This window comes from Lutjanus erythropterus, chromosome 4, assembly GCF_056507025.1.
Source record: "Lutjanus erythropterus isolate fLutEry1 chromosome 4, fLutEry1.hap2, whole genome shotgun sequence".
Classification (NCBI taxonomy): domain Eukaryota; kingdom Metazoa; phylum Chordata; class Actinopteri; order Lutjaniformes; family Lutjanidae; genus Lutjanus; species Lutjanus erythropterus.
This window is the reverse complement of record NC_139320.1, coordinates 31,670,836-31,685,735: the sequence shown is the minus strand read 5'-3', so window position 1 is coordinate 31,685,735 and position 14,900 is coordinate 31,670,836. Positions and strand designations below refer to the sequence as shown.

Here is a 14,900-nt window from a genome sequence, read left to right as displayed (position 1 = left end):
TCAAGGGAGTATTGATATTGGGATCAATGATCATTTGAAGTGTTGATATTTGGATTATTGATAATGCAGGAATATTGATACTGAGATTACTGATCAAGGGAGTATTGATATTGGGATTAATGATCATTTGAAGTGTTTGATATTTGGATTATTGATAATCTGCAGTGTTTATATTGGGATTATTGATAATTTGAAATATTGATGCTGGGATTATTGATTATTTGGAATACTGATGTTGAGATTATTGATAATGATATATCACTGGCATTGTCCATCATGATGGCTGACAGTCATGGACCAGTCCTGGTTCTCAGCTGACTTCTATCTACTGTACGTAATTATAAGTGAGCACGTCCCAAAATGTCCTCACGTTTCTAAAACTGTCCTCACTATGAATATATAAAACCAATATTGGTCCTTACTGGGAAATACAACACACACACACACACACACACACACACACACACACACACACACACACACACACACACACACACACACACACACCTGTACACACTGAACACTGTTCATGTGTACAATCATTAATGGTTCTTTATGAAATCCTCATCCTGTCATCTGGTTTTCAGTTGAATTAACCAATTGGGCAGAATCAGCATCACAGGCAGCTTTACGGTTATAAACCTCAGACCGTTGACGGATATTATTGCTCAACACAGATGAAAATCACTCAGCATCATCGTGTTAATAAACCAAAGATATTTAAAATGAGTTCTTACTCGTCTTGCTTTGACTTTTCTCCCTGTTAGCAGGACGAGCTGTCCTCTCCCCTCCCGTCTGGATGACCAGTTCCATGTCTGGAAATTAAATTAATTGATGAACAGGTCAGAGTAAGAAATATGACAAAAAATACTAAAAAGAGCAGCTTTAAATTAGTACAGCCGAGAGGAAACATGAGTCAGATAATCAAAAAAACCCACAAAAACTGATGAGATGATTAAAAGATGGAGAGGAAGCAGCACATCTTATCAGAGGAGCTGATCTGTTGACTGATGAGTCCGGCCTGAAAACTGATAATAACAAACACTTCAAACTCAGGGGGCTCTGCTCTCTCTTCGTACTGTTCAACAAGGATTATTCTGTAAAATGATAAAAATAAAACACTGAAATTCAATAATCTGAAGCTGTGTGGGAGATTTGTTACTACAGCATGCAGCTCTTCAGCTCCTCTCATTTTATTTTTCATCATCGTTTTATCATCGTTGCAGGTGGATCTCTGTAAAAATGAAAAGGCAGAGAATATCCCTCTAAAAGTATTAATTACTTTACCACAGTCACGTCTCAAAACTAGAACGGCAAATTTTATGCATTTTTATTAAATGAGAGGTGAAAATAATAACTGATAAATTATTAATAATCTATAAGATACAAATTGCATGTTTTTTTGTAATTTTAGATTTTAAAATGAAAACTTTTCTTATTCAACAAATGGTTTTGCCACTGCCATTTCTAGACTATTGATTAAATATTTTTAATTGATTCTATTCTTATAACAGCTATTAATCAATTAATGATTTATCATTAAGATCCTTATTCCAAACCTGCGCAGTGCAGCTTTGTGACGGCCCAAACTACACTGGAAAATGCTCATTTTCATTATTTGTAATAAAGAATGAACATGATATAATATTTTTTTTTATACTTAAAATCCTGTAAAAAAAAAATCCTCAAAAAAAAACAAAACAAAAAACCTCATAATTTGAAGGCAGTTGCCTTCAAGTGTGTTCAAACTCTCAAAACTTTGAGAAAGTTTTGAAACTTTTAAAAGTTTGAAATGTTTTAAGATAATTTACTTTTCTTCAGGTTAAAATTGAACCTTGTGACTTTTAGAAACCACCCAAATTGTTCACAGTGAAGTATGAACCTGATTTGTCTTCATTTGGATGCTTGGGAAAAAAGACAAAAAAAATGTTATTAGTTGGTAATTTACAAAAAAAAAAAAAACAACTTGAGCTGAGATCATAACTCAAATGTAGTGAATTAAGTTGCCTTGAAATTCTAAGTTTTCCTCAATCTTTTGGTTTTTACAGTGTGTTCACTTGAGAGGTAATGAGAGGCGTGAATAAAAATGCTGAGTTGAATTTACTGCAAACATTTGAGTTGACTTTAATCAAATATTTTAATTGAACTGTAATCAAAGAGTGAAACTAATTATATTCAAGTACTGTACTATTTGGGGTTACAGTGTAGAGATAAACAGGAAATGGCTAAGAAAAAAAAAAAAAGAAAGCAGAAATGAGGGCTGGACCTGAGTGATAAAGACAGAGACAGTGACTGAAGAAGACGCAGAGACAGACAGACTGCAGGAGATGAAGGACCACATGGTGCTGATTGTGTTTCTGTTCCTCTGGAGCTCAGGTAGGAACCTCGGGTTCTGGTTTGACTTTGTCAGAGGCACAGAGAGTGTGTGTGAGTGTGTGTGTACGTGTGTGTGTATTAGTCACTTTTAACTGATGATGTCACAGTCACGTCTGCAAAATATGGTGGCAAATTTTGTGTGTTTTCCTCGAGTGACAGTTGAAAACACTAACAATCGATTAATCATCATTAATTATAAGATATAAAAGACTTTTTCCCCCCTTGTTTTCATTTTTTTCTCATTTTAAGTCTGAGCTGAATTTAAAACAAAGTCAAATTACTGCCACAACTACTGATTAACTAGCCATGAATACATTTTTTATTGGTTAAATTCTTACTGGCGGTAAATTGATTATTGATTAATCATTAACATCATTACTCCAGACACGTGTTGCCGCAGCGTTTTGTTTTGTTTTTCATTTGTTTGTCATTGTTGTGATCAGATCACCTTACTGACTACTGAAATGCAGATTTGCAGGTTTGGATATTATAATTCAAATTGTACTCAACTATGATTTCAAGAGTAACTAAGTAGATTACATCTTGGAATCCATACTTTAGCATGAGGGAAAGTACAGACTTGAAAATCTACTCATAAAAGTACAAGTACCCCAAAAAACGACTTAATTACAGTAATTTGAGTATTTGTAATTAGTTCCTTCTACTTCTGGTATTAAGTCATGAGGTTTAAATACAATAAAAGAAATGACAGAAAAAGGATAAATTAACAATATTTTAAATTATTATACAACGACACAAATTAGGTCAAAGGAAGAACGCAGGCTGAGAACTTCATGATAAAATCAACACACCAACACGACTCCGTCCCTCTGAGATAAAGTTTATAAACTAAAGTTTAAGCACATTTTATAGAAGCTCTGTGTCGGTCGTTTGTCTCTTATGTTGTTTGTATTTTCATGCTTTTGTTTTGACCTTGTATGTGCTTTGTGTTTTATTTGCATTGATGTTGAAGTAAAGCAAATAAATGTTAGTTTTTCTTATTTGCTGTGAGTTTAATTACAATCACATCTACAGAGTGATTCAAATAAATGAACTGAGGCGTGATCGGAGCGCCATGAAAAGGAATAAATCGATACAATCGATATATAAACACATGCGGAAATATAAAGACAAATAACAAAATCTAATTAGGAGCATTTTCATTTATTTTCATATTTATGTCTTTATTTATTTTAGTATTTATATACTCTATTTTATTCTGGATATGAATAAATTAAATAATAAATAATAACAAGATGCGGAAATATAAAGATAAATAAATAAAAGTCAAAATATAAAGACAAATAAAATATAATTTTCTTCTGTGACCTATATAAATAAATAAAAAACAAAAGAATAAATCATGAAATCTAAAGCATAATTGCAGTTATTTTTTAATTATTTTCACATTTGTTTATTTATTTCTGTATATATTTCTATACTCATAAATGTGTGAATGATGAAATATAAAGAACAGAATAGGCATTGTTTATTTTTTCCATGTTTATTTGTTAAATCATTTCTGTATACAGGCCTATTTATTTCTAAAACTATATATTTATTTAATGTTTGCATATTTTTACTTTCTTTCTTTAATTTTTTTTATGTATTTATTTTTAAAGAACATCACTGGTGTGACCAGACGAGAGCAGGTGATGTTTGTCACGTCAGAGGAATTAAAATGTACAAAATAATTTAGAGGAACAATCTGTTTTTCATGTTAGTTATTAAACTAAAGGTTCTGAAATTTGAACATTTGTTTGTCTTTAAAACATCTCAAATGACGTACAGAGCAAAAAAAAAAAAAAGCCAGTCATTACCAGAAAATATCTAAAAGTTGTTTCAAAACAGAGAAAGTCGACGTACTTTGAGAAATATTTTTATGCTAAAAAATCAAAGTTGTTTTTGTGTTGTATTTTGTATTCATTGTTATTTTCATTGTCTTGTTTGCCCGTTTTGGTTTGTTTGTTGTTGATTGTTAAATATGATCTGCTGTTAAAATGGGAGGTGTTATAAACTGTAGCTTCAGCCTAAAACTTTTTCAGTCTGCATATATGTCTACGATATGTTAAATTACTTTACTGTGATGTTTTTTTTATGGCATTATTCAAGTATCTGCCATTTTCAGTAAGAGGCTATGATGCATTTACTTAAATGAATTTGTAGATTTATAAGTGATGTTCTTATTTCTATTTTACAGACTGGAATAAATTCTAAATAATCTAATCTTTGCAACAGACAAATGGAAACATCAACAATATTCTGACATATTTTACAGAAAGAGGACATTTTTAATAACTAAAAGTGGGAATTATAGCCGACACAACTGAATATTTTCATACATTCATATGTTAATATTTTCTGTGACTAGAAGTGATGATTTTTGGGACAAACAGGATTCAGGATTCAGGGCGACTGCTTGTAATTCACGACTTTCCTGAAATATTTCAGGACATCTGGTTGCCCTAAAAGTCATTTTGTTTATCCCTTTATTTTTTCTTACTCTTTCCCCATTGCCATGAATCCTGCCAGAATTCAGGTAAAATAAAGGGCTAAAAGTAAATAAATTACATAATATGTTTTAAAAATTATGCATATAAAAGAAATTATGGGATATAAACACATACAGACATAAACAAGCTGTGGAAATGTTGAAACAACTTATTAAGCTGAACTTTGTTGAGGCTGTTAAATGTGCGACTCAACAGCTGCAACTGCAGAACACATGAAACTAACAAATAAATATTAATTAGAAAAAACTCACCAGCAGACTGCGTTGTTTGTTTTTCTGATCCAGTTTGTTTTGTTGAATTTCAGCTGCACAAAAAAAAAAAAAAAAAAAAAAAAAACTGACATCAGTGTCACTTTAAATCAGCTCGTCTGAAGTTTTATGCGGAATTAAGTACGTTTCTCCTGTCGACAGTAATCACACTGATGATGCTCACCTGTCCATGTGAGAGCAGTGCGCTTCATTTGGACATGCTGACATGCCGCTTTGTTACAAAGCGGTGAAATGTTGAAAAAGCAAACACAGTATCAAAAAAAAAAAAAATCATTCATTCATTCATTTTCTGTAACCGCTTATTCCGTGAGGGTCGTGGGTTGCTGGAGCCTATCCCAGCTGTCATTGGGTGAGAGGCGGGGTTCACCCTGGACACGTCGTCAGTTCATCACAGGGCTGACACATAGACAGACAACGACTCACACTCACATTCACACCTACGGGCAATTTAGAGTCACCTAACATGCATGTCTTTGGACTGTGGGAGGAAGCTGGAGAACCCGGAGAGAACCCACGCAGACACGGGGAGAACATGCAAACTCCACGCAGAAAGGCCCTGCCCCAGCCGGGGAGCTGGGGGATTCAACTCAGGACCTTCTTGCTGTGAGGCCGCAGTGCTAACCACTGCACCACCGTGCCGTCCAAAAAATAAATAAAAATAAAAAAACAAAACACCACAATAAAAACATAAAATGCCCCCATACTGCTTGTCTGGTATCTCCTAAAACCCAACCATGGCAAATTTCCAGCATGTTTTTATCCTGAATCTTCACTGTAGATCTTTAGCTTGGAGCCACGTCCACGTTCATGCTGTCTGAACTGGGTGTGTGTGGTGTGATGATGTGCATGTCGGGACTTTAGGAGACTTTAATTACACCACTACAGGCCAGAGGAAAATTGCGTATTTTTGATTTGGGGTGACCTGTCCCCCACAAGGCTCGGGGCTGAAGGAACAAACAGTTCAACAGGTACAGGAGAAACAGAAGATACAACTACAAATGAAGAAACCAATCTACTTACTGTATTTCTGTGTCTCTGTTCAGTGGCGCCTGATGACGTCAGGTTGGTGAGCGGAGCAGGTCGCTGTGCTGGCAGCCTGGAGCAGAAGCTGCAGGCAGACTGGACACCAGTAGACGACCAGTACTATGAGTGGAACCTGACAGCAGCAGCTGCGGTGTGCAGACAGCTCGACTGTGGTTCTGTTGTCTCATTAAGGAGAACTCAGGGTTCCTCTGTTTCAGTGGACAGTGTACAGAACTTTGTGGCTGTCCTTAACTCTGTTTCAGATGAATCTTCCATCTCAGGTGTCGAGATCACCTGTTCAGGTCAGTGTCATGCTGATGAAAGGAACATGAACCATGTGAGAACAACATAAACTGGAATCATAAATGATTTAAAACTTATAGAAAACAATTCTGACAATGTGATTGGAAAAAAGATCCATTTGTTGTTTCTGTTGTTTTTGTCATGTTTTTTTCCTCTTAAACAGTTTTACTTAAATATCGTCAGGTTTTTTTTGTGTGTATTATTTAGACCTGTTTATTGCACTTCCTTTATTCAGCAGTATATACTGAATTAAAGAGCTATTACTCAGAAAGCATTTTTTGAAGTTTAACAAAGAACAACAGAATGATAGTTTATTGCTGCTGAAGGTAGTGAGTTTCTCTCTTTTTCTGTCTCCAGAATCTGTCCGGCTGGTGAATGGGACCAGTCTGTGTTCAGGCAGACTGGAGGTGAAGTCTAACCAGCAGTGGTCCTCAGTGTGTGAAGATGACTTTGACCAGCAGGATGCAGAGGTGGTCTGCAGGGAGCTGGGCTGTGGGGCTCCTTCAGTCCTCCAGGGGGCGCTCTATGGAGAAGGGGAGGCTCCAGTCTGGTCCAAAGAGTTCCAGTGTGGAGGCCATGAGTCTGCTCTCCTGGACTGTGACAGCTCAGACAGAAACACCTGCTCCTCTGGGAAAACTGTTGAACTCACCTGCTCAGGTAGAAGAAAACACCCCCCCCAGTTTATATTAATATTCTTTAAAGGGATAGTTCACCCAGAAAAGAAAATTCAGTCATTATCTGCTCACTGTCATCCTGATTGAAGGTCAGGTTTAGTTTTTAGTCCAAAAAACACTGCTGGAGTTTCACAGGAAAACAGCACAGTGTTTTGTTTTCAAATGGCATGAGGGTGAGTAGATAACGACTGAATTTTCATTTTTTGGGTGAACTATCCCTTTAAAGCCAGTTGTCTGCATGTGTGAATGGATGAAGTCAATTCCAGATGTTTGTCGTTTCTACCCAGAACCCGGTGATGTCAGGTTGGTGGGACGAGGCAGCCGATGTGGTGGCACACTGGAGGTTTTCAAACTGGGTGAATGGAAACCAGTAGATGACATGGGCTGGAACCTGACGTTAGCAGGTCTGGTGTGTGAAGAGCTGGACTGTGGCTCAGCCGCTTCAACGAGAACGGGAAGGACGTCCTCACAGAGAGCTGTTTGGCAAATCAAATCTGACTGTGAAGCATCTTCACTGATAGAATGTTTTACAAGATGTGTATATACATCTGCCAGCATAGAGATAACCTGCTCAGGTAACAACAACACTGATGTCTTTACAGTCTTGCAGGGCTGCCCCCTGATAGTCCACGATTCAAATCATTAGCTGGAGTCAGTGGCGTAGCTGACGTAGGGTTGGTGGGTTTTGTAAACCCACGGGCCCTCTTGTGGTCAAACTTTTTTTTTTTTTTTTTTAAATGTTATGTTGCTGCGGGGTTATGTTACACTGCCGCACGGAGTGTAACGTTAGACTGGGTCACTGCATTTTGTTGCATATAAGGGGGGGATACGAGCGCCACCCCCAAACCCCCCCCCCCCCCGCTACGCGCGATGTGTCTTTCTCCGGTCAGTTGTCATGGGAACAAGATGCTCTGACGGAGCAGAGACAAAACAAACGTGTGTGAATATGTAAAACGGAGCTGAAGAATGAAACAATAAGTTTACACCAATGTCAGGCCCCTTTAACCTCAAAACCCATGTGGAATACAGCCCAGTTACGCCACTGGCTGGAGTCCATTGAGATTCTTCTGGTTGAACAGTCTTTATTTTTTCCTTTGTCAGTCAGTGTGCATCACAGTTACAGGATAAACAGATTATAGGGAATCATATTTTATATTAGTTGCCACACTTATTAAAAAAATATCGTGACAACATGCTGTTGTTGACAAGTGGTCGGTAAACAAGTTTCAGTTCTTGTTTTTTTTTATCTGTGTCACTGTACACAGAGCAATGCAACAGCATGGCAAACTGAGGCTCTAAATCACCACAAACCACAAAACTAACTGTGATGGAGGCAGAGAAGAGTGGTAGAAACAAAGTGACTGCACACCGGCGGAGCCTTCAGGGCAGGTGGTACTTGTTTGTCTGACAACATCATGGAAAGGATCGCGACAGTGCCATTTGTTTTGTTTAATCAAAGACAGCTATTGCTCTTGCCAAAGTCACCAGACTCCCTCTGTAAAACAACGGCGGCTCCTGAAGAGGTTAGCGGTGATAGCATCAGTTACATCAGAACTAGAGAGTATTTCGACAGAAGAGCAATGTTCACTCTTCCCCCGAACGAATCAGCAAGAGTTTGATCTGATTGGTTGAAGTTTGCCCATGTTAGACGTCAGAGACAGACAGTTCATCCAGTCACCTGCCAAGTGTTTTTTAAGTGCTTGCCCTTTTCCTTACAGTTTCTAAGGACGACTTCCCAGATGGCGACAGGGAACCTTTAACCGAAGAACTAAATTAACATTGAGTTTAGTACCGCCTCGCTCTCCATTTCAGTTTAAGCTTTCCTTTTAAACAAAAATATTTGAAAAAAATGAAAATAATATCACCTTGTTGTGTTATTTCACACTACAGCCCAGAGAGATTGGGGTTTGCAGTACAACATGATCATGTTGCTGCCTTTCTCTATTTCCAGACTCTGTCAGGCTGGTGAGTGGGACCCACCTGTGTTCAGGCAGACTGGAGGTGAAGTCTCACCCGTCGTGGTCCTCAGTGTGTGAAGCTGACTTCGGCCTGCAGGAGGCAGAGGTGGTCTGCAGGGAGCTGGGCTGTGGGCCTCCTTTAGTCTTCAACAGAGGACTCTTCGGTGAAGCGGAGGCTCCAGCGTGGACGAGGAAGTTCCAATGTGATGGTCGTGAGTCTGCTCTCCTGGACTGTAGAAGCTCAGGCTCAGCTAAAAACACCTGCTCACCTGGGAAAGCTGCTGGACTCACCTGCTCAGGTAGGAGAGGAGCTGCAGCTTTGATTCCAGTCATCTTCTCCTTTATCTCTTCCCCTAATTATCGTTCACTGTCCTTGTTCAGACCCTGATGAAGTCAGGTTGGTGGGAGGAGCTAATCGTTGCACTGGCAGACTGGAGTTGAAACACCATGACAACTGGAGAACAGTGGATAACTTAATGGACTCTGACTGGAACCTGAAGGTAACAGCTGTAATATGTCGATGGCTGGACTGTGGCTCCTCTGTTTCCGCAGGAAAGACGATGGATTCCTTAGAACGATCTGTGTGGTGGATCAAGTCTTCCTGTGTCCGGTCTCAGTCCACACTAAAGGAATGTGTGGCAACAAGAGAAAAAACCAGCTCTTCTAGCCTGGAAATCACCTGCTCAGGTAACACCATTTACGACACCCATGGTAAAGGCAAGGTTACTACAACCTCAATTCCAAAACATTTTGCTGAGTAAATGCAAATAAATAACAAATTACAGAATGCGACCCTTTCCAACCTCTATTTAGTAGAAAACAGCCCAAACACAAAATACGCAATGCTCAAACTGATAAACTTAATTGTTTTTTGTAAACATACACTCATTCTGAGTTTGATGCCTGCAACACATTTCAAAAAAAGTTGTGACAGGAGCAACAAAAGACTGAAAGTCGTGGAATATTCAGAAAACACTTGTTTGGAACATTTGACAGGTAATTAAATTATTAAAGGGGCGTCCTGGAAAGGCTCAGTGGTTCACAGCATGGATGGAGTGAGATTCACCACTTTGTGAAAAACTGTAACTGTCCAACAGTTTAAGAACGTTTGTCAACAGAAAACTGAAGGAATTTATAGATTTCACCACAATATCATTAAAAGATTCAGAGAATCCAGAGAAATCTCTGCACGTAAGGAGCAAGACTGAAAACCAACACTGAATGTCTGTGACCTCTGACCCCCCAGGCAGCACTGCATTAAAAACTGCATTAAAAACGCACATCATTGTATAAAGGATACTACATGGGCTCAGGAACACTTTGGAAAACCGCTGTCAGTAAACACAGTTTGTCTCTGCATCTACAAATGCAAGTTAAGATTCTACCATGCAAAGAGAAAGACATATATATCATATAGCAGCATGTCTTCGTAGTAAAAGAATCCAGGTACTAGACTGACCTGCCTGCAGCTCAGACCTGTCTCCCATTGAAAATGTGTGGTGCATCATGAAGCACAAAATACCACAACAGACTGTTCAGCAACTGACAACGTATCAAGCAAAAACAGGAAAGAATCACTTTCAAAACTTCAATTAAAATTAGTGTTGTCAGTTTCCAAATGCTGACTGTTGTTAAAAGAAAAGCTGATGTATCACAGTGGTAAACATGATCCTGTCACAACTTTTTTCAAACATGTTGCAGCCATCAAATTCATAATGAGTGTATATTTACAAAAAAACAATGAAGTCAGATCAGTTTGAACATTAAATATCTGGTCTTTGTACTGTATTCAATTGGATATAGATCAAAACAGGATTTGCCAATCACTGACTTCTGTTTTTACTTTTGTTTTACACGACGTCTTAACATTTTTGGACTGCTGCATCCACAGAATCTGTCAGGCTAGTGAATGGGACCAGTCTGTGTTCAGGCAGACTGGAGGTGAAGTCTAACCAGCAGTGGTCCTCAGTGTGTGAAGATGACTTTGACCAGCAGGATGCAGAGGTAGTCTGTAGGGAGCTGGGCTGTGGGGCTCCTTCAGTCCTCCAGGGGGCGCTCTATGGAGAAGGGGAGGCTCCAGTGTGGACCAAAGAGTTCCAGTGTGGAGGCCATGAGTCTGCTCTCCTGGACTGTGATGCATTCGACTCAGAAAGAACCTCCTGCTCACCTGGGAAATCTGTTGGACTCACCTGCTCAGGTAGACGAAAAGCTGCAGCTCGCTTTTGATTTTTTTTTTAAACTTCCTCTTTTGATTATTTTCCCACTTCTGCTCAGATCCAGAAAGTACGCGGATGGTGGGAGAGAACAGCCGCTGTGCAGGTGCACTGGAGATGAAAAACCAGGGAGAGTGGAGACCAGTGGCTGGCTGGGATTATAAATGGGACCACAAGTCTGCAACTGCAGTGTGTAAACTGCTGGGCTGTGGCTCTGCTGTTTCATCAAAGATAACGGATAATTTTTTGGACAGATTTGTGTGGTGGATCAAGTCTTCCTGTGTCCAGTCGGCATCTGCACTGCTGGAGTGTTTAACTCTGACCGATGATTTTGAGACCTACCCTGGCCTTGAAGTCATATGCTCAGGTGACACTCAACAGTCACATCTACCACACTTTAAAAGAGCGAGCTCAGAGTTCAACTCAGAGATTAAAATGAACTACTTCATGTTCATTTCCTTTGAGTTATTCTCAAAATAATGACTTAATATCCCACGATAATGACTAACAAGGATCTTATCACATCATAAACAGGCCTACTTTAGTATTTCAACACCTCAAACACAATATTTTTGTTGTGACTATTTCTTTGCACTATGAAACTGACTTTCACTGCATGCACTTACATGTATTTGTTCTTGAAGGCACCAACATGAAGCGACACTGACGTACAATCCAAAGGCCAATGTGGCGCCTACCTCTATGTGTCTACAGTTCTTAGCATCATTTGCCATTTTGTTCACAGATTTGCTTGTTCAGCCAAACATCTCCTTCTCTACTGATATTGACGGGGTCTCCGAGGCCAAGCAGCAGGGGTTTCAGGTGCTCATGGGCTCTGACTTCACCATCATGTGCTCCACTGAACCACAGTATCCAGGAGGCTCCTTCCAGCTGATCTTCACCACCTCAGCTACATCACAGAACTACACCCTGCCGGCCGTCAATCACTCCGCCCACTTCCTGTTCCCGGCTGCAGACCACACCCACCAAGGGGACTACCGCTGTGTTTATGACAACTATGTTTTCTCCCACAACTTCTCCTCTGAGAGTCAGCCGCTCCATCTCACTGTGGCAGGTAACTTCATAGAGAATCAGAGTCAAACAGGGGAACTGACCATCTTAACATAAACAGTGGGCAAACTTATTGTTTGTCTAATTTTAGAAAGAACTTGTTCACTCATGTGGAACCAAATGTTTCACATCTCGCAGTCTGTATTAAGAAATGGGAGCTGGCTTGGGTGCAGTGATGGCTCATGGGACTGTATATAAATAGCAGCCCAACAACAGTGCATTTCCACTCATTTTGTGTGTCATGGCCACGGAGTTTAAGCTTTTCAGTTGTCGTTTAACGCCGTTCATCGTGGTTAAAATTGTGAAACAGCTGAAGTCTGGTTAAGTTTAGGCAACAAAGATTGTTTGGCTTAAAATGATTCTGTTAATTACATAGGTCAAATTATATAATCTAAGTTAAAGGGCCAGTCTGAAGGGTTTAAAGGCAGCTGGTGGTGAGCAGATTGCTCATGGTGTCGGTGTTCGGTTTGTCCGTTCTGGACAACTTTTGGTGCAACATGGTGACCTCCAGGAAAGAGGAGCTGCTCCCTTTAAAGATATAAAGGGCTCACTGTAAAGAAATTTAAACAAAATGATTCCCATTTTCAGCTGTCATTTTTTTCATACACAATGAAAACATATTTATGAATATTATATTCCATTTTAGTAAGTATTTATGCATTATTTCATAGGATATAATAAAACAAACCAATAGATTTAGGTTTAAGTTTAATTTTTGAAAACAGACTAAATTACTGAAGACATTGGTATGTTACTGATACTCCATCTGGTGAGACCAGGCAGGACGGCTCTGTCTTTTTCTTAAGGTTTTCCTGTCTCACGGCTTTTAATAAGATCCTGAATTCCTTCCCAAACCTGACAGCATTTTTCAAAAAAATATAGATTTTCTCTGCGTGCACCAGTAGTGTGTGAAACAAATATAATTTCAGTGCAAAGAGTCTTGAATTAATTCTCTTAAAAAGCCAATCCTTATCTTAATTACGCTGAAATATAATGCAAAACATGATGAGACGAGCCTAACCCTCCTCAAAAATTTTAGTTGGCCACAAGCTTAATTTTCAAATCTGTGATGAATATTTAGACACTGCAGGAATGCAAAAAATGTCATTATAAAGACAGAAAGGTCCAAATAGGATCTATCAATCTTTCAAACATCGCATGCAGAGTCGCTGCAGCAAAAGTCTGGAAACTTGTGGAAACTTAATGGATTGTGGTAAAAAAAAAAAAAAACAAACTGACAAACCTCTAAATTGATAAAAGAGCATCTAAATTCAGCTTTCTTGTTATTTCTGCTCCCACCACTGTTTTTGATAAAATATTGACCGTTACTTTTACTTAAAGTTTTCAATTTGATTTGAAATCTGTTTCAGCCTCTCTGACAGAGCTGATCATCAGGCTTGTTGTCCTCCTGCTGGGTATAATGTCGCTCATCACTGCCCTCTGCTGCCGTTCGAAGGTACGGTGCACGTCTTTATTTAGTGCAGGACTGTTTTAAATTTGATTTAGAAGAGACCAGTTACTGTCTCAATAACGAGACATGTTTTCTGTCGTGTCTTTCCAGGCTGGGAGAATCCAGACACCAGGACGAGAGAAGAAGACTGAGTATAATGATTATGTTGTTGGTGGTTGGAGAGGCTGCAGCCCAGAGGAGAGAGTCTCCACTCCCTGATCCTGTTTGATCCAGTTAAAAAAAGACAGTAAACACACCACGCAGCCTGTCATCACCTCTCTGATTATTGTCACTTTTTCTGTCATTTTATTACAGATTCCTTTTTTGTCTAATAAACTTTTATATGACAGTCATGGTTTTGTTTTATTTATTGATATGTGTGACTTGTTTACTTATTTACTATTTGCATTTGAAATATGTTTACTGTTTACACTCAAATACACTTAGATGTAGAATATAACCTTTACGTTACAGCAAGTGACCCAGTGCAGATACTCAAATGCAGGGAGAGAAAGACTGGACAGATAACAAAAAGAGCAGGGGACGAGGGGGATGCAAACCTGGGAAGTTTGAGCAGGTGGCTGGAAAACTGGGGCTGGAAGAGCCGGAGTCCAGGGCGAGCAGATGAGGGGACCGAGGACAGGGACCCCCAGAGCAGGTGGAGCTGCTGGGAACAGAAAAGAGGTTAGGCAAGAGGAAAACAAGAAACACAACAAGAAAACACACACAGAATGAAAGAGAGGGAGAGAGCCTGAGCCAGACATCTCTACGCCTGGTATCTCCAAAACTCTTCAACCCACACCAAATAAATCTAGATGCATAAACAGCACTACATGCTCAGGGGAGAAATATGTACTTTTGATTTTGGTGTGAACTGTCCCTTTAAGCCCTGAACCCCTCACAGACTGTAGACGATGTAGTGTTTGAGAGGCAGCAGAGGTCTCAGGGAAAAATTATCCATCATATTTCAAAAGTGCTTTATTTTTGTTTTTTTTAAATAAACTGAGTGATTTCAGTAGAGAATTAAGTTCCAGGGCTCGGCATAAAATT

At 39.2% G+C, this 14,900-nt stretch overlaps 1 protein-coding gene across 1 annotated transcript; it reads left to right on the top strand.

Moving 5' to 3' along the window:
* The first annotated feature begins 1,990 nt into the window (after nucleotides 1–1,990).
* Nucleotides 1,991–14,198, top strand: LOC146328578 (scavenger receptor cysteine-rich type 1 protein M130-like). Its single transcript, XM_084717614.1, has 11 exons — nucleotides 1,991–2,376; nucleotides 6,202–6,483; nucleotides 6,842–7,141; nucleotides 7,446–7,733; nucleotides 9,110–9,415; nucleotides 9,498–9,803; nucleotides 11,008–11,313; nucleotides 11,391–11,696; nucleotides 12,075–12,404; nucleotides 13,771–13,861; nucleotides 13,970–14,198. Exons 1-11 carry the CDS (start codon nucleotides 2,328–2,330, stop codon nucleotides 14,067–14,069), a joined length of 2,664 nt encoding a protein of 887 aa, XP_084573740.1. The 5' UTR covers nucleotides 1,991–2,327; the 3' UTR covers nucleotides 14,070–14,198.
* The last annotated feature ends 702 nt before the right edge of the window (nucleotides 14,199–14,900 follow it).

What these genes read in the sequence shown, in the direction of transcription:
- LOC146328578 (XM_084717614.1), top strand. Translation starts at nt 2,328, where the DNA reads ATGAAGGACCACATGGTGCTGATTGTGTTTCTGTTCCTCTGGAGCTCA. An exon ending in TGCTGGACTCACCTGCTCAG is followed by an intron (nt 9,416 to 9,497) that starts GTAGGAGAGGAG and finishes GTCCTTGTTCAG; the next exon opens with ACCCTGATGAAGTCAGGTTG. An exon ending in CCTTGAAGTCATATGCTCAG is followed by an intron (nt 11,697 to 12,074) that starts GTGACACTCAAC and finishes TTTTGTTCACAG; the next exon opens with ATTTGCTTGTTCAGCCAAAC.